The sequence below is a fragment of the Cricetulus griseus genome, assembly GCF_003668045.3.
Source record: "Cricetulus griseus strain 17A/GY chromosome 1 unlocalized genomic scaffold, alternate assembly CriGri-PICRH-1.0 chr1_0, whole genome shotgun sequence".
Taxonomy (NCBI): domain Eukaryota; kingdom Metazoa; phylum Chordata; class Mammalia; order Rodentia; family Cricetidae; genus Cricetulus; species Cricetulus griseus.
Window position 1 is genome coordinate 270,209,459 of NW_023276806.1, and position 20,721 is coordinate 270,230,179.

Genomic DNA, 20,721 nt, shown 5'->3' on the forward strand with positions numbered 1-20,721 from the left:
TAAGTGGAGGGCACTTGTACAGCATGTGCAAAAACCCCAAATCTAACAAACAAACATTAGCTGACAGACTCACCGAGGCTCCCATTGAGTACACTGGAGCAAAGGCAATTCCAGCATCAGTAGAGCCCACTCGAAGCTTGCCAGCTGTGGTGGTTAGCAAATCTCGGAGGGTTGAGCCCTGTTCATTGTTCTGAGAGGCTGGAGGTGATGTGCTGCCATTTGGAGAATCAGAGGCATCTTGTTCTCCTTCTTCTTTGATTTCCTTTTCAAGAGCAAATTCTTTGTTTTCTGAAATATAATTCAACAAATAGTACATATTTAATAGTAAAGTATAGAAAAATAGGTATTTTACAATGAGGAATAAAAACCCACGGTGGCACCAATGCAGTCACCTGACCACAAACTGGATGAGTTAAATCCCTCAAAGCCATCTGACTACCTTGGGATGAAAAGGCTTTCCTCAGTTATCTCAGATTTGTAGTAGAGTGTCTACCTGTTGTGAATGAATACGTCATTCACAGATGAGTACAGAACTAATTTTGATATCACCAAACTTAGGGAGGGCTGGCTCCTAATAAAAGAGAACAAATACTTTCTTGATCCTAAGCTATAGAGGCACCAAAGCAAATTATTTACAGGCCATGTACAATAACTACACTGGTATACTTCAGCCCTTTAATACAAACACGAATAGTGCTTACCTTGTTTTTCCTCTCTGGCTTTTTGCTCAGCAAGATCAGCTAGCCAGTGCAGTGGTGACTGGGACTCTGGAGGGGTCAACCTGCTGTCTGTGCTTACACTTCCAGGGCTGCTACTACCATTGCTCTGAGATTTCTGAGGGGTGCTCTGCTGCTGAGATTCAGGTATGCACCGGGAAGTTTTACTACTGTGGTTAAGAACATTCTGTATAACCTGTAAGGGAAAGACAGTCGAGTTTTTAAACACTATTTCCTCAATTACTCAGTTAAAACCAGTTGTCGTAAAACATATATACAATTAATATAGAAACAAAAACCTGGAGTAGAGCTTTTTTTTTTTTTTTCCTTTTGAGATATCCCCACAGTTCTTGGCGAGCCTAGAATTCACAGAAATTCTGCCCCAGCTTAGTAGATGCTGTGATTACAAGCATGGCTGCCATGCCAGGCCATTAACTGAGTTTCAAAACCCAAAGTTGTGTCATTTACTAAAGGCTATATACGAACAGAGACTTTTCTACTTACTTGAGACACACCATTCACTGTAGGAAAATTTCCGACTTGTATGTTCTGTTTGTTAGTACAGTGACAATGGGATTTAATACCATATTTTTCCCTAAGAATGTGCATGGCATCAAGAAGATCTGTCAACACTGTAAAACAAAACAGCAGTTAGTAAAGATGACCACTTGTTGTTATAGGTAGACGCCTTCCTTAGTGTGTTTGAGGACCTGTGAACAGCAGAGTGCTTCTGATTTCTCACCAGTTATTACTCAGTACTACCGCTCCAGATTTCACACAACTACCACCAACCAAATTTACGTTAATGTCATATTGTCTGATTATTAAGCTATTGGTATGCTCAAAACTTGTAGGAAGCTTCACTACAATCCAAACTTTATCATTATTCAATTTCCCTTTTCCATAGTGTCTGTGTAGTTTATTATAGTGGGTCTGAGAAGAAAGACTTTTTCCCATCTTTATTAAATATAAGAGTTGCTATAATTTTGAACAAGACAATTCAATTGGTTAAGCTATACTTTTCTAAAAAGTATACTTTTTTTGGGGGGGGGGGTTGACCCTAAAACCTGCTGTGTATGTTAACTAAGGTTGTCCTGAAACTCATAGCACCCCCATCCTCTCAGATGCTTAGGTTACAGGCATTTATTACTATGTCCAGTTAACATAACTAACGGTCCTCTTCTATCTAGACCATCTAGGACTTATAATACAAAGTAAAACATAGTTAGACTTACCAGAACCAGGTATAATTTGAGTTGGCATTAAATGCTTGTGATCGTGAGGCTGTCCTTTTACACACTTCATCCAAGCATACAACTCTTTATCTGTAAGATAATACACCTTGATTCAAGGAAATTCTTTAAGTATAAAAGTGATGGTTGTATAGTTACATGAAATTGCAGTGGCAATCTTCTATTATGTTTTGTTCTATTTTTAAAAAGTCAGAAAAGACATGGCCGAGCGTTGGTGGCTCACACCTTTAATCCCAGCACTTGGGAGGGAGAGGCAGGCAGATCTCTGTGAGTTTGAGGCCAGCCTAGTCTACAGTGTGAGTTCCAGGACAGGCTCCAACGCTACATAGAGAAACCCTGTCTCAAAACAAACAAAAAGACTATTTTCTGCTACTATTACTATAGAGGGTCACTTCTAATTTCTGTCTGATTCTTAGTTATTTTCTCTGTAGACCAGGCTGGCCTTGAACTCATAGAAATCTGCCTGCCTCTGCCTTCCCGAGTGCTTAGATTAAAGGCGTGCACCACCAACACCCGACTTAGAAGAGGTTGCACATTATATTAGACTACTTATACTGACACAAGTTTAAGGATACTGCTACCGTATTTTGCTATTGTTCAATCAACACTGATATGAGGCCTGGGATCAACCCTTGTCTAACATGTATAGGGCTACAGATGAAATAACTGCCAACATGCACGCAAACTGCAAAACAAAACAAGATGACACTCTATAGAGCCGGTATTAATTGCTATTGTTGATCTCAAACTAGGCTCCCTACATTCAGCAGCAATGTGAGGTATAGCGTGGGACATTCCATATGCCTCAGAGAGCCTTATGAATTTATTGACATAGGCAGCTACTTATGGTGTGGCTCTAAGAGCTTCAAAACAAAACAAAAAAATCCTACTAAGCTCAAGAAATTCAGCATAAATCCAGAACTGCTTCATGAAAATCCTAGATTAAAAAAAAGCTTTTAAAGGAAAAACAAAAGTCTATGGAACTAGGAAACAACAACAAAACCACGTGCCCTACCTCTAAACTATACCGCAGACCCTAAGAAATGGATTTCTTCACTTCGTTACACCACTTTACTCATATCTACTTTCATATCCCAGGAAAATACAGCTCAAGATTCTCAGAAGTGCCTTTATATACTCAGGTCTTATGGGTAGTAAACAATGTTAAAAAAGGGTTGAAGAAGTATGGAAATTCTACCAATGGAAAAAGACACTTGCCAGCTAAGCCATGGTTCTTCCTAACACCCAAGCCTAACACTGTAATGACACAGCATCTAACCTTTCCACAGTTTTTAAAACCCTACACTTCACCCCAACTTTCTCCATCACTGGTGGATACCACCATTGGAGCCACTTATTAAAGTCTTAGGTAAATCTATTTTTAAAAATGGAAAACAGGGTCTTGTTATAGACCCCCAGCTGAACTTGAACATAAGTCAATCCTGCCTCAATTTCAAGAACATGTACGACCACGCCTGTAAAATGGTATTCTCTTTTTTCAGTGGTGGGGACCCCACAGCCATGTACAGGTTAGGCAAGTATACTAACAATAAGCTTAAATACTAGGCTTGCGGCAAGCCTTTAACACTTTTGATGCATAAATAATTTCCTTTTAAAACTGTATCTTCAGCTTGTGTCTAAAAATTAAACACAACAGTCTCAAAGTCTGTGACAGAAATATTTCTTCATCCTATGGATGTGGTAGCACATGCCTTTAACTCCAGCACTCAGTAGGCAGAGGCAGGTGGAGCTGAGTTCAGTGCTAACTTGGTCTACAGAAAAGAGTTCAGGACAGCAAGGTTTACATTAAGAAACATTATCTCAAAGCATCAAAAACATACAAAAAGATATATGGGGTAAAGGACACAAATGACAGTATATCCTTAAAAATTTGTTTGAACATTAGACTGATATGTAGAAGTATTCAATTCTGACTTAACACAAATGATTACTCAATTAAAAGATTCTAGAAAGATAGCAGAAACTGTGAACTAGAATCTGAAATCAAAAAGGCTTCAGCTAAATTTGAATTTAGCGACTTGAAATTCTGCCTCAGAGTGGATCCACCCAGGGGATCCACTCTGAGATCCACAAGATGGAACTTCATTCCAAATGCAGACACCAATAAGGCAAGGTAATTCCTCTTCCTTACCCAAATGTTATGAATGTCCACAATGGAACATATTCACAATTAACAACATGAGTAATACAGAGTATGTCCACTTAATCCCATCAAGCTATGGGCTAACCTCTAGAACTCTTCCTCTCCTTGGCCTTGTAACAATCCAAGCAAGCCACGAATCCACACTTGCGGCACACCCAGTGGACATTAAACAGTGTTGCTTCACATGCGTCACACATCTCCCGAACACCCCGCACTGCTCTTTTCCAGGCAATTTTGGCTGAAATACAGCAAAAATAAAGACATGACAATAAATCAAGAATGCCAAAGGCTATTTTAATATAAAAACAAGAGTAGATTCTTATTTCTCTATGACAAAGCTTCTCAATATGCAGCTGGCATATTCTCAGGCTAGCCACAAACTGTCCTCCTACGTCCACTTCATGGAATATGGGGATTATGCTCCCAAAGCAGATTTCTGGATAATTCTTTAGGAGAGCCACAAAGAATTCTAAGTAAATATTAAAATGGCTGGCTTGTACCTGAAACAGGGTTTCTACCATGTGTGTAGTGGCCTCCATCATTAGATAGAGAGCAGTCATAGACAGCGCTCTTCAGTTATGACCCAGAAATAAAATGTTTCTAACTATTGCCATATGTACTCTGGCAAACAATCCACTGATTTTAGGGAAGAAAAGACAGAAAAAAAGTGAACACTGAGAACATATGTCACACTGGTGCTTATTGATGCTAAGTGCTTTACATTCAAGTAAATATAATCAATGTAAGTAGTTGTAAACAAATATATACATGAGGTAGTTAATTCTTCCATTTTACAAGCCTGACATTTGATGACATTATCTGCAAGAAGTTACAGTTTAACAAGAACATTCGATTCAAATACAAAAAACAGTGATAGATTATGCACATACACACACAACGATACTGTACAATCTTTCATGTAAAGACATTTTGTCGAACTAGTTCATGTTGTATCACAATTATGAAAACATTGTTGTGATTTCATGAATAATCCATTCAATATCAAGCACCTAGGAGGTGGCATTATCAGAGCTCAGATACCAATAAAATTAGGTAAGATGAGGGGCTTACAGATTAAACATAATACAGAAAGAATATGTTAAAAAGAAATTTGTAGAGTGCATATTATATTAATATCCTTACCATCCTTTTTCACCCAGGACAAAGCTGTCTTTTCAGATGTTACTAACTGGCAGAACTTATCACCTATTATATCCAAGATATATTTAGAGGTTTCGATATCTACTTCATCATCTTCATAATTTTCATGTGTCCATAAACTCATGGCTTCATCATCATATTGTTCAGGAGAAGAGAAACCATCTATCCTGACCACTCCATTCTTACTAAATGACAATCTGAAACAGTAAAACATAAAACCATTAGATAACAAAGATTAGAAATAATTTTTATGCTCCTACTATATTATGAACATATTATAATTTAAACCATGGAATAGGATAGTTTCTCAACTTACTTAAGTTATTAATCAATTTACATGCCTCAGGCATTACCTAGTAGCACTGATGTTATGTTATTTCAGTCAGTAAGGGTTGGGATCCAAAGCTCATTAGTACAGCAATGACCCAGCATGCACAAGGTCCTGACTTCCAACCTTCAAGAGGACAATACCAACCACCTATTATTAGGTAACTATAGCCACCTGTCAACTATTGGGAGTAGTATATGAATAAGTATAATATGAGTACGTGTTATATGAATAAGAGAGCCAATGTGTTTCCCCAATGTTATCAAAGCAGTATTGTTACTTTCTCTTTCCCACCTACCCAATGCTTCACACTGTAACCCAGCCTGGCCTTGAACTGCACCAATTCTCCTGTGTAAGCTTTCTGAGTTCTGGAATTATAAGCATGTACCACAATGCCTGAGGTGTAATTTTACAACTATCCTTCTTAATCTAAAACTGATGAAGTTAAAATGTCTTTAATCACCTTGGGATTTTTATCGTAGTACCCAACTTTTAATTTTCATGAGATGTTTAGTTTTTGTGGCAGGGTCTCACAGCCAAGACTAGTGTAAAACTTGCTATAGGACCTTGAACTTCTAAAACCCCGTTTCCCTTCACTTTTAAAACCAAGATACGGGCTAGAGAAATGGCTCAGAGGTTAAGAGCACTGACTGCTCTTCCAGAGGTCCTGAGTTCAATTCCCAGAAACCACATGGTGGCTCACAACAATCTATAATGAGATCTGGTGCCCTCTTCTGGCCTGCAGACACACATGCAGACAGAACATTGTATACATAATAAATAAGATCTTAAAACAAATAAATAAATAAAACCAAGATAATCCTTGATAAGCAGCATTGATTTTAGGTTATTTGAATTATCCTTAATCAGCTTTGTTTTCATCAGAACATTTCTTTTCATCAAACCCAAAGTTTTCTCATCTTCCTCAGAACTACTCCCTTAATACCACTGGAATGTCTTCCACACTTGCACGAGCACTATTTTCTATAACTTTAACTTCTTCCTATAAGTGGCATGCTTTGCCGTTAGGGACTGTTGGTATTAGACTTGGGAGGGAGGGAGGGAGGGAGGGAGGAAGGAAGGAAGGAAGGAAGGAAGGAAGGAAGGAAGGAAGGAAGGAAGGCAGGCAGGCAGGCAGGCAGGCAGGCAGGCTGGCTTTTGTTTTGGTTTCTTTTCTTTTTGAGATAGGGTCTCTCTCTACATAGCCCAGGCTGGCCTGAAACTCACAGAGATCAGCCTGCCTCTGATATATGTGTGGAACTATAGTAAGGACTATGTGCACACTACCTTATCTCTTTAACCTCCTTAAGTACTCACACATTTCCAAACCAAACAGCTTCGCTGTAATCCTTGACAGGGTATAAACTTCACAGAGGCATCAAGGACCAAAGATGGTATTCAAGAACAAGAATAACAGATTCTAGAATTCGAGTTTTCACTGGTGGGGTTACCTAGCTTTTCTGTTTGTTAATTCAGTCAATGAATGGGTTTTTAAAACTTAAAGTACTTACCAATATTTACTTTAAATTAATAATTAAATATCTGTAAATTTTATTTTACCATAAAACTTGTGAGCTAGGACAGTATACCTTAGCTAATATTTAAGTGTGTATTTAACAAAAGTATGGCCATTGCTATGTAACAAGACAATGGACATGTTTTCTTAGCCAAGATGGTTTACCTGCACTCACACAGAACAATGTTTACTTAAGTAATGTGTTAAATTGTTTTGGCAAAAGCAAATACCTTTTTAAGACATTGAAAAAAAAAACTGGCTAAGTTCTTGCCATTTTTAGAAAAAAGAAAAGGTAATATTTTTGATTAAGGAAAAATTAATCTTTCAGAAGGAAGATCTGGGAACATAAGTAATTGAGTGGTGATCTGAAAAGGCTGCTTGCCAGCAGCTATCCCAGCACAGCATGAGTTAGTATTGTTTAGACTGTGTCAGAAACAAGACACACTCTGAAAGGGGCCTCTCAGAATACCAGTACAATTTCCAATACTCAATAACCTTACCCTGACACTTCCTGTATTTTGACTTACCTTCTAAAGTAGTAAAATCTACAAAATACTGGTGAGTGAGCTGATTCTTCTCCTTTTTTACTACGAATAAGTCTACATTCTCGGCACTTTTGTAAATTGGGCCCTATCTCACAGCAAGAGTCATCTTGCAAAAAGGATTCTCCAGTTTGCTTTAGCTTCTTGACTTTTCGCCAGTCTTTCAATACAGAACGAGGAATGCCAGCTGTAACATTAGAAGGAAATTATTAGCAGGGTTATACTTTACAGAAAAAAAGGAACACTCTTTGGGATTAAGCCCTAGTTGATTAAACTATATTCCAGTTACATGATGGACAACTGCAGTCTACATACAGCACCCCTTGTTTATCTGCTTACCCATTCTAACTGGACAGACAGGGAAGGAAAGCTGAAATGATATCTCCAAACACTGCATATTCATATAAATACAACACCAAACATGAGAACCATTCACACTACGTACACATTTAGCTTAAAATAAATGTGTAGCCAAATATGGAGGTATATATGCCGTCAATTCCATCACTTCAGAAGCTGAGGTGGAAAGATGACACATGTTCAAGGCCAGCCTGGGATATCTAGAGTGAGTGACTCAAAAACCACTACAATCATTAAAAAAGTGTTGCTTGTGGCAACATCATCATATCTGATATCAATATATTGATGGGAACAGAATCTTTTACAAAAGTAAAAGTGTTTTGAAGAAAGGGAGAAAAGACAATATGAATTGGGCTATTTTTGCTAATGGAAATAATGAAAAACAAAATGAACACACAAAGCAAAAACACTGCTCCCCATTAGGAGTACCTCTAAAGTGCAGGTGTGAAGGCAATCTTTGCAAATACAGTGAGATTCCTTCACAAGTGTAAAGGGAAAAACAAAATCTTTCAAATGGACTATAGTCTAGTATTTTAAGATGAAATACAGAATTACCACATTCAGTACCACTGTTCCTGTTTATTAACATGAAGTAACAAGTAAAGGACCATTAGCTAAAGCAATCAGAGTCATCTGTATAACAGGAGCAACCTGTAGACCAGGAGAATTCATGAAGTACACACACAATTGCAATTCTACCTATAAAAATCTAAAAGATATCCATTATTGCCTCCAGCTTAACTCTGTCTTTCTTATCACATGTACCACAGGCATTTGATGTACAGGCCACTTTTTGTAACTGAAAAATATTTCCTATCCTTTTTTTCAAATACATTCTGCTTGTATCAGAGACAGACACAACTATTCCTTTGAAACCATATATTTCTTCAGAAACTTAAGAGCACATTTCCTGTCTGGAATTCCTAATATCTATTTATTGATAGGGTAAACAGTGTAATTACAAAAAAAGATCACTCTCACATAGGTAGTAACGTTTGAAGCTGGATTAAAGTACTAAGGTGTTTTTAAGATTGATGCCTGTTTCTTATGTTTTCCTCTTTTTAGTCTTTATCTTGGGGCTAGAAACCATTAAATTTATCTCAGTATAGACATGTTCATGTACATGGCACAAGGCAGTTAATGACTTATTAACTGTGTATTAACTTATTAAAGGTGTTTCCAGGGATTCAAATACGGCTGTCTAGTCAAGAACCTTGGCTGCTCTTTCAGAGAACTACGGTTCAATCCTCAGCACACATGGAAGCTCACAACCATCAATTCCTGTTCCAGGAGATCCAATGCTATTCTCTGGCCCCCACAGGAACCAAACATACACAGAGTGCACAAATATTCAGGGAGATAAACACCCATACACATAAAATAAAAATAAATAAAATTTTCTTAAAGACATTTTTCCTCCAGTGTGTAAGAGAGGTATTTCCTGTGGACTTTATTAAGGGGTATCAGAATGAACAATAGAGGTATCACACCACTAGTAAGACTTATAGTTGGCACACTTTCTTTAATCATTTACTTACTGCATAAAGTAAATGCAGTCTGTTTCTTTACTTTTTTATTTTAAACTAGAAATTAACTTTAACTAATATACTTTTAACTCTAGATGATGGGAACAGTTTAGAAAGTGAAACCTCATAATATTGATTGAAAAAGTTTAAACAGTACAGTGAAGTTTTTAAAAAAAAAGACATTTGAAAACAATTCACAGCCAGGCATTGGTGGCTCATAATCCCAGCACTTGGGAGGCAGAGGCAGGAGGATCTCTGTGAGTTCCAGGCCAGCCTGGTCTACAGAGAGAGTTCCAGGACAACCTCCAAAGCAATACAGAGAAACACTGTCATGAAAAAGAAAGAAAGAAAGAAAGAAAGAAAGAAAGAAAGAAAGAAAGAAAGAAAGAAAGAGAACAATTCATAATTATATGATACTAAACAGGCAAACTGAATTTTTTAAAAAAAAAAAAAAGAATGAATTTGCCGGGCGTTGGTGGCACACGCCTTTAATCCCAGTACTCAGGAGGCAGAGGCAGGTGGATCTCTGTGAGTTCGAGGCCAGCCCAGTCTCCAGAGCGAGTGCCAGCATAGGCTCCAAAGCTACACAAAGAAACCCTGTCTCGAAAAACCAAAAAAAACAGAGAGAGAGAGAGAGAGAGAGAGAGAGAGAGAGAGAGAGAGAGAGAGAAATGAATTTATAAAGGCTTTTTTGATACTGTAATTCTTCTGTAATAGACCAAACAAGACAATACTAAACTTTTTTAGGGAATTTAACAATAGTATTTTCTTAAAATAAAACATCACCCTTCAATTCTAGATGTCTTATTGACGATATATCTAAAATGTGCTAGTTTGAGATTAAGACACTCTGTTAACAAAAGTCATCTAACAACCCTGCTTCCTTTGTACAGTTAGAACCTTTAAGACCTTTGTTTTTATCAACAAACTCACCTGCCCAGTGAAGACCGGGGAAGAAGAAAGTGAGACACAAATACACGCTAACCTTCGATTTCTCAGATGCCAACACAATAGATGCATTTTTGATTAATTCAGATCACAGGTTAGTCACAGGTTGTATACATCAATAAATATATTGTAAACATGCACAGATCTGTTGACAATTTCAGCTCATAAAGTAAATTTATGTAAAAATAATTTGGGAAAGGCAGCCAATTTCTAATTAAAATGAAAGGCAAAAGATACGAAGATATGCCAAAGCACTAAGTAAAGCAAAATCTATTGCAGCTGCCTATAGAATATACTAAGAAACATTCTATATGTATGGGCAGGTAAAATATATTATGAAACGTAATCATAAGTTAATTATAGTTAAGTTAATTATAAAGTATACATGTATGATACTGTTAGACTTATATGAAATCCTCTAACATGTAAGCCTAATTCTTTCTTTTAAGCTGACCACGACTAATGGACAATTTCATTAAACAATGGGGAGAAAAATGTCATATTTCATCCAAGAAGTATATATTCAGATTATAAAATTCTTACACTTGTAATTCAATCTTGTTTGTAATTCAAATATATAAAAAATAAAATCAAAAAAATTCTTACACTTGTGAAAACATCCTACGTTAAGTAATTATTCTACAAGGGCCAGAAGTAAATCAACCTACCCTTATTTTAAAAATTACATTAATAGTTAATATAACTTTCAAACAAATGAGTTAAAGTACCTGGTCTAAAACTAGAAATTTATCACCAAGCATTACAACCTGTCCACTATTTTAGAATATCACTTGGAAACATGCATACTCAGTATTGATATGAAAAGAGAATATGCATGCAATTTAAAAATACTTTTATGAATTTACCTTCAAAAATATTTTTTAATTGTTGGAAGCTATTTTCTGGAAGTTTAAAAATTAGAATACCCAACATCAAAAAAATATATGGATTAACGCAATTGCCGACCACTTGTGAATTAGTTTAGAGGGTAATAAAAAGAGCCATGAGGGCTGGAAAGACGGCTCAGCCGTTAAGGCTAGGCTCACAACTAAAAACATAAGAGTTCGAGAGCACCCACGGCTGTCTCTCCAGCCCCCCCCCCAAAAAAAAAGCCATGAGAAAGAAAAAACATTGTTATATATGATATTCAAATCAATGCCAGGTGTCCTTTGATGTCAATCCCTCTCTGCCTTCTGACTATATTTGCACTGCAGTTTGTCAGGATCTGTTTCTAGTAGAACTCCTTTTCTATGATTCCATCCATCCTCCTGTTTTTCTCTACTTTGGTCCCACATAGTCATGAGGGAAAAGCTCACTCTGAAAAGGCACAAGTAAGAGGCTCCAAGCACCCAAGCACTTATGGGTGTACTACTTGCGTATCCACACTGTCACAAATGTTTTGTACATGTGGGTGATTATACAGATACAGTAAAACTATTACATGCTTTCTACATTATGCAACAAATCTACAAAGAAATAAATAAACTGAGAAAAAGTACTTCAAAAGACATAGAGAAACATTTTATAATGACTATTACTGATAAGTATTCTTTACTATTTCCAGCTATAGCCACAAAGGAAAATGAAACTCTGGCCAGTTTTGAAGTGTTTATTTATTGTGGAAGTACTTATTGGAATAATCACAGGCAATCACACATTTCTATTTTTAACTTTACCCATTGCTATCAATGGGAATTTCCATACGCTTACAACTTTGCTTCGTGATAAGGATGAGATAGAACCATATTCACACTACCACTAAGTAGTGTGTCTACAGTTAAGTATCAATTATTTACTGAGTCATGCCATAGTTAAATAGTTTATTATCACGAGTACATTTTTGTAGTGTAAAAATCAAAGCTATATTTTGACATTTCTAGGAAAAGATCAAACATTATGAGCAATTCCTACATTACACATTGAGTTGCATATATCACCTACAACAAATGCCAGTGAAAACATCTCCTAAAAATGAAGACCTAAGTCCTCTCTTCCTTTTGCAGAGACATACAGAAAATGCAGAAATGAATTTTAAAAACAAGACCTATGGAACCACATCATTAACTGCTAGGACATCAGTCCATTTTCTTTGCAATAAAGAAATTACTCACCACTATTGCTGTTCTGCAACTTCAGTTTACTTTTTTCTTTGGCACTCCTGCTGAGAACTCCATTGGGTTTCAAGTCTTCTTCAATCTCTCCTTTCCTTTTCTGTAGATCATTCTGCTTCTTTTTATAAGTTGGCTTAGGCTGCCGTTTAGTCCTTTGCTCTGACTTGCTCTCACTTTCATCTGAGTCTCCACTTTCAGAGCCAGATTCGTAAGTTCTTTTGGCTTTTCTCCTACTGGCTTTATCATCTCTTCCATACTTATCTCCTGTGACTCTGTTGTCTACACTATTTTGTATGTCATTAGATGTAGAGGCTATTAAATTGACAGAACATGGCTTAATAATTTCTGATACAGAATTCCCTGAATTTTCCATTTTGTTAGTATTTTTATCTTCTTCTGAATGTCTAGTGAGCCAGGCCTTCTTCAGTTTAGTGTGGTAGTTGGGCTGACTGGTCTGGGCTGCTGGCCCATTTCCTACAGAGATTGCTTTGTTACTTGCACCACAAATCGTGGTGCTATCCAGGGGAAGAGAGGCTGCTGCTGTCTGACTTCGCACAGAATTAAGTTCAGCCTCACTGACATTACTATTTTTATACTGAGCTGCAGCCAATGCTGCCTTGTGCTTTTTTAAATGAATAAAATCAGTTGTGCCTAAGAAGCCAGAGCTAGGCTGAACACCACTTCCTGTCTTACTGCAGGCTATAGTAACTGGCCCTGTGGTGCTGACTTTGCATTCCTTTGTTTGTGCCACTGCCTGACTAACACTTTTTGAAGTAGTACATTCTAAGGATGTGGAGGCCAAAATGGTATTTGATAAAGAATACATTACTTCTGAACAACCCAAGATGGAAACACTAGTGGTAGTGGCAGCAGATGTAAATACATCTGTCTTGGTATTACAGACTACATTTACAGCAGACATGACTGAAATGGGAACACTGCTCTGGGAGACAGCTTCGAATTTTTTTTCAGATTTCACATGAGCATTTTCTAAATTCACATTTGGTAGAATGACTCTTCCAGTCTCTCCAGCTTCTGGTTTGAGGTAATCTGTTTTACTTGCCCCAGATGAAGATCTCTCACAAACTCGATCTTTGGAAGCTAATGGTACAGATGGCACACTATCAACTTTTGTACTAGAAGGTGGACGGACAATGACAGATGCCACAGCAGCCTGTGACTTTCCATTGCTCTTTTCCACAGGCCACTCAGTTTTCTCCTTGCTGAGGTTGTTGTTAGACTTCCACATTTCTGATAAACCCTGATCAGAAGAACTCTTAAAATTTGCCTGGGATTCTTTTGGCTCAGGAATTAGAGTTGGAGGCTTCTGGGATTCTTGAACTTTGCTGCCAGCATTTACGGGCAACACTGGGGTCAGAGTTGGAGGGGAAAGGCTACTATAGCTACTTTCCTTTCTTTCCAAACTGTGATGGATTGGTGGGTGGAATACTGGTGCCCTATGCAAAGCAGGCATACTGCGGAGTGCATTTGTAGAAGAGACGGTCAAATGGGTAGGACTTCTACAATCGCTTCTGAAAGTTGTTACTGAGTGAGATGCAATCTGATGGGGAAGATGATCTGGTATCTTGCCTACTAAACTTTCACTTTCTGGTTGGTGTTTAATCAAAGGTGGAGGCTTTGAAAGAGATGATATAAATGAAAGAGACTGCGAGTTGGCTGCTGCAGAATGATTATTGTTCTGTTTTTCAGTGTAAATATTTGAAACTTCTTTGGATGGGTAGGATCTTGGTGGCTCATTGACGACACTATTAGATAATGTAGTGAAATAGTTACTTTGGGGCAAACTCTGAGGCACTGAGTGCTTCATCTTATAAAGCTCTGATACGGAGCGTTCTACGTCTTTATCTTGTTTGATGGCATGGCTTTTAGGACTAGAAGATGATGGTGCTACCCTGGAGTAATTCTCTCTTTCGACCTCAGGTCCCTTGATTTTGGTTGTAAATGGGGCAACATCAATACTCTCTTGAAGAATCCGACGATGTTCCTCCTTGTATTTGTTCAGTCTCTCTCCAGTCTCCAGGGGTGGCCTTGGACCCACGAAATGCCTATGCAAGTGACAATCCTTTCCTCCCTGTGACCTATTAAGATCCAGGTCATTTTTCACTGATGTAGACGCATTACACCGTAATGGTTCTATGAAAGCTTTCCTCTCCAATTCTCTACAAAGAAAATACACAAAGATTTCTGTAATCACATTTCATACAAAACACAAGATGGTTTTAATGAAAGGTTATTCTATTATGAAAGCAAACAGCTTTGTTCAGTCTCTAAAATTGGAAGAGTACCAGTATGAAAACAACAGAGTAACATATAGTGGCTTGCACCTATGATTTTACTACTTGGAAGGCCTTGAGGCAGGAGGATTACAAGAGTTTGGTGGAAGACTAACTCGACAGGCCAAAACACAATGAAAATTATCTCTTCAAAGTCTAGTTATGATACCAATTAAAAAAAAATTTAAAAAGTGAATTAAGACAAATCATGGAAGATAATGGTATTCTGTAATTTTTAAACACTAATGAACTTACTCTTTGTGGTGATCTACTAAAGTTTTTGCCACTGGTGGACTGGAATGCACTGTAATTTTATGAGGTCGATGAGGCTCTGCACTGGAAGGTCTGACAGGAATGTGACTAAGTAATCCAATACCATCTGCTGAGGTCACAGGAGTGGGTTGATGTAACCAAGGACTGGGAGAACTCTATTAAATAACAAAAACAAAAAGCCTAGACTTTAGTTATTTAAAAAAAAAAAAGGTAATTCTTGAGCTGAATATGGTGTCTGTCATGTACTTAACCCTAGTACTTACTTCCATAGCAAGACTTCTGACCATCATATTTTTAAAATAAATCTGGTGAGACATATTCAACTCTTTAACCAACATTAATCATATTCTGTATGTGTGATTACTTTCCATATTCTATTGAAAACTAATTAACATTAAAATAGTAACTTCTAGAAATATTCCTGCACTAAAAGCAGATCTTAAGTACCATCAGTTGACTATAAGAAATGTCCACAGACTTAATTTTATGACTGTCTATGATCCTAACACTAGAAAAACTTGTTACTCAAATTTGAATTCGTTATAGCAAAACCAGAATGTTAACCCTAAAATGTTATTCCACTAGAAGTAGAAATTATAATCAAGTGCATCTGTCAATTTTTCCTACAGAATAATTAACTTTGTAAGAGTTTATGCACACCTTCGAGATTATCATATTCAAGGTCCATGTGTTCTACTGTATTCTATAAGCCAGATACGAGGCTACTATAGTTGGAGGTATAGCAGTATAACACAATTATGTTTTCCACAGCAATTATGTTACCTGTCTGGTGAAGTTAGTATTTGTATGGTGACAGTGACATACATGTTGTAACACATACATCTGATTACACATTAAAAAAACTTCTCTATACTGTGACTCAATATAACTCAAGAGTGTGCTTTGCAAATCTGTCATCAGGGTAAGTTATATAACAGGAAAATTCAAGCCACGTTTACTTTGACTAAAAGGAATAAATCTTATAACTCACAACAGAAATATAAGATAGCATGTATCACAAAGACAGCTTAATGTAAGTTATAGTTCTAAACCTCACAAGAGAATAATGCATAACAATGCACAGAAAGAACATTTAAATATGGAAGGACACAGAAGGCCATAGTTACGTAAGACTCAGAAGTCGAGTCACAGTAATTTTTGACAATGATGAAAGCATTTGCCTTATCAAGTACCATTTAAAATTATGCCCTAATCTAGTAGCTTCTGCTTACATTGCCTAACCACCCTGATCACAAACATGAGGTTAAGAGATCTTTCTTTTGCTTAGAATGTTAATTTTTGTTTTCATCTTTGTATTATAATTTTATATAAATAAATAAAAATGACCAGCATAAATTATTTTATGGTTTTATAGTTTGTTAAGTCCTTAGATCTGTTTTTCAGAGTCTCAAATTTATGGAAGAAGATTCAAATCCATTTGTCACCTGGACTCTGTTTCTCTAGCCTATCTTTGTGCAGGTTCAACTATATTTATGACACACACAAGAATGAAGTGTGGGGCTGGAGAGATGGCTCAGAGTTAAGAGCACTGGCTGCTCTTCCGGAGGTCCTGAGTTCAATTCCCAGCAACCACATGGTGGCTCACAACCATCTGTTTGAGATCTGGTGCCCTCTTCTGGTGTGCAGATATACATGGAAGCAGAATGTTGCATACATAATAAATAAATAAAATCTTTAAAAAAAAAAAAAAGAGTGAAGTATGAGTGCAATGGGGCACATGGGTCACCAGGCTTGCTTTCAATTCTGGTGAAGTGAAAAATGTGATTAGTGATCTTCCTTGATTTAGATTATGTAACATTTTAATAGGATTAAATCGATGCAAGATCATTGGCACATGAACAAAGATGCATATAGAATCAGAACCCCATCTCAGAAACAAAATCAAGAGAGATATAATTGTAATTATGGAAGCACAATTCTAGAACTAAAATGTTACCAATACTAAATATGCCAGTGTTAAGGCAGAGCAAAACTCTAACAATCACTGTTAATCATAGGAAGGCAAACCAAAGGAAAGTTACTGAGAATAAATTACAGAAGTATCTTTCAAAATTATTAGATTGCCAACTGCTTAGTTGGTGGCCCTCACTCTCATCATCAACCATTATAACTTGGGATTCATGACCTTGGTGACCTCATTATTGTCACCTAAAATTACAACAGCTTTTCTAATAAACTTTTGGCACCATGACAACCATACTTGTTTCTACTGTCATTTCTAATGCAATACTAAATATACACAATATTATTCCTGAAATAAATGAGAAATGTAGCAGCACTGGCTTCCAAATGGGCACTCCCAGCATATTAAAGATCTTGCCCACAACATGGCATGGAAAGTGTTAAGTACATCTCATCTTCGTGGCAGCACTGCTCTTAAAAGCTAAGTCTCAAATGTCCACTGACAAAGAATAGATAAAGAAAACGTGGCAGGCTCAGTGGTAGAGCCCTTGACTAGCATGGATAAGGCCCCAGCAAAAATGAATGAATGAATTTGTGTTTGCCCACCTATGTATACATGTAATAAAGCAGAATGCAGCCCTTAAAAAGGCCATCTATCTGTCTGGTATCAATATGCATGAACCTAAAGGGCATACTAACAAAGATAGATAAGAAAAACACTAAGTGAATTTAGTTACATTAAGTGTCTGGGAATAGTAAAAAACATAGAAACTGAAAGTAAACATGTAGTTTCCAAAAGCTGAGGCGAAGGAAATTAAAAGTGTAATGTTTATAGTTTCGTTTTATAAGATAAAGTAGTTTGAGCATTCTATACTGCTCAAAGACACTTGACCCTAGGCTGCAAGGTTTCTCAGCAGGAAACCTGCCTTCATGCCTGGCTGCCTGAGTTAAATGCCCAGAAGCCACATGGCAGAAAGACAGCCAACACCCACAATAAATTGTCTTGTGAACTCTACTTAAAAGCTGTGGCTCACCAGCTCACCACATACATGGACAGACGGATAGACAAATAACATAAATGAATGTAAAAGACTGAAAAACTTGACATCACTTACTGAATTGAGAGCTTGAAAGTGATAAAAATGATAAACTCAATGCTGCTTTTACTACAAGGTGGTATTTAAAACAGACCTGAGGGAAGACTTAAAGAACACGCAGGGCAGCACAAAGGCCTAGGCTGCTTCATGGTAAGAGCTTAACATTAATAGCTATTCCTTTTGTTTGTGTGGCACTACTATCAGTGCAGTTATTTGCTCATGAAAGTACATGGCACAAAATAGTGTGAGTCCTATCCCAGCACCTTCTCCAATGTTGTATACTGGCAGTTTTGCCAAATAGTAGGAATCTAACTTTGAATCATCTTAATGCACACAAGAAACTTTGCTGTTTTTTGCCCCACCCCCCAAGACAGGGTTTCTCTGTGGCTTTGGAGGCTGTCCTGAAACTAGCTCTTGTAGACCAGGTTGGTCTCGAATTCACATAGATCCTCCTGCCTCTGCCTCCCGAATGCTGGGACTAAAGGCGTGCACCACCTCCGCCTGGCTGCACACAAGAAACTTGAAGAGTCACACTTTGAAATATCCCTTTTGGGATAATATGATATCATTAAAAGGAAAATTTCCTAATATGTATTTTTTTAAAAAAATAAAAAACACTTAACTATTACACATAAATTTTAAGACTATACTTTCAACTACCAACACATATATATCAAAAATCAAAGTCTAATAGATCAATAAAAGTAACAACTGGTGAGGTTATTAACAGTCTGCAAAGATAACCAATGAAAAATCTGTAATAGATTTAAAGTACCTATAGAGGTTAATTAACAAATGCATGTTGTTCTGGAGCAAACAACAGTGTCACTTACCCTCCTTAATGAAGCTTCAGCATTAACTGCATTTTCTGGGTGAACCCACTTAGAAGAAGGTAGACCAAGTCCTGAGTATGCGTGCGTTCCATTTGGATATTGCCAAATAATTGGATAAAGTCCAAGCTGATTATATGAAGCAGAAGGATGGGCTTGTCCGAGAAGATGAGGTGACTGGTGTAACAACTGTTGCTGCTGCTGGTGTGCTAGTGCTAAGTGGCTCAGGCTGCTGGCATGAGCACTCTCTAGGCGTGGGTGGCCACCAAGTAAGGAGGCAGTAGGCACTCCAGGTAACACAGTGGGAAGTAAATGAGGGTGATGGACAGAATGGTGTGGACCACTAGTAAGAGGATGAGTGTTAAGGGTGGGCAATGGAGTTTGACTAGAAGACCCAGCTAGTAAGTGGGACCCTGGCGTTAAGGCAGGGTGATGGGTACCTGGGTTTAAACAGGTTCTATGGGATGAGGAATGAAGAGTGAAAGGATGCTGGCTCAAAAAAGGTGAAATGTGATTAGCTCCTGTTTCTGATGCAATAAGAGCAGGATCCCTATAAACTGTGAAGTGCTCATTTTTATCAATGATTAGAGGGCTCTTCGTAGTTTCCAGTGCACTACCCCGAGTAGGAACAGGGTGGAAACTACATCTGGATAACTCATGTTCTATTTTACTTGCCAATCTTCTCTCACCAACAGCTTGACTATTCACATAAGCAGCCTTAGACTTTACAGAATCAGGAGAAGGGGTGATCTTGGGTTTAACAACTTCAGGAGAAGAATTCAATTTTGTCTTCTGGGTATCTAATGAAGTAGTTAGTTTAGATTTTATAGTTTCTGGGGGTGGACTTCTCTTATGCAGGTGATCCTCTGTGACAGAAACTGTACTTAATGAAGACATGTAGGAGACATAGTGATTTCTCTCTTTATCCACATCTCGGTGATCACTTCCTGAAGAAGTATTTGTAACACTTGATTGAGTTAAATCCACTTTGACTACATCGTTGACCCAGCTTTGGTCAGAATCTTGCTTAACTGTTTCTAGGTATTTAGCATTTGAATGTTTAGAATCACTAACATTAGGTTCCGTGTTCTCAAGTGTCTGGAGGCCAAAAGTATTTGAATTTTCCTGAGCCACCCTCTCTGAATGAGTGTCATTTTTGATATCCAAAACACATTTGGGTGTCGGTGTTCTAGATACTAACTTTTCCTTTGGTAATAATTCTGCTATGTGTTTATTTTCCATATTGCATTCTTGATGAACTGAATCATTAGGATCATGGTCAGCAACTGTAGCCTGTTCTGATGAATGGAGAGTCATTTTTTCTTGAAGGTGGCTGTCCACGGACTTCGGCTTCTGCCCTTCTTCATGGTTATCTTCCTGTATTTGATCCCAGGGAGGTTGGGAATCTATTAAGGTTTCTTCTCCTGCTTTCTCAACAAGCTGGGATTTTCCCTCTTCTCCATTTACCTTTGAAGTGATTTTATTTTTCAGCTCATATTCTGGTGTTTGCTCAGAGGAATTATCACTTATTCTCTTACTTGACTTTTCTGAGTCACTGCTCTCAGAAACATCTGAAGCATTGTCAGTCCGAAACCTTTTCATGTGAAGCTTCTTTTCATCCTCCTCAGGTTTCCTTCTTTTACTCACCACATGTTTGTTTTTACCTTTAGGATTTTCTG

General features: G+C 37.5%; 1 protein-coding gene across 10 annotated transcripts in view; it reads right to left on the minus strand.

Moving 5' to 3' along the window:
- Jmjd1c (jumonji domain containing 1C) overlaps window positions 1–20,721 on the minus strand; it is a 165,739-nt gene that overhangs the window by 23,150 nt on the left and 121,868 nt on the right. For all 10 annotated transcript variants that reach the window (XM_027395050.2, XM_035451969.1, XM_027395048.1 and 7 more), the window contains 10 exons: window positions 19,046–20,718; window positions 15,175–15,347; window positions 12,626–14,805; window positions 7,666–7,867; window positions 5,277–5,491; window positions 4,219–4,371; window positions 1,952–2,041; window positions 1,221–1,348; window positions 702–912; window positions 74–288 (listed from right to left, as the gene is read on the minus strand). In XM_027395050.2, coding sequence (XP_027250851.1) covers window positions 74–288; window positions 702–912; window positions 1,221–1,348; window positions 1,952–2,041; window positions 4,219–4,371; window positions 5,277–5,491; window positions 7,666–7,867; window positions 12,626–14,805; window positions 15,175–15,347; window positions 19,046–20,718 — 5,240 coding nt within the window. The remainder of the gene's footprint in view (window positions 1–73; window positions 289–701; window positions 913–1,220; window positions 1,349–1,951; window positions 2,042–4,218; window positions 4,372–5,276; window positions 5,492–7,665; window positions 7,868–12,625; window positions 14,806–15,174; window positions 15,348–19,045; window positions 20,719–20,721) is intronic.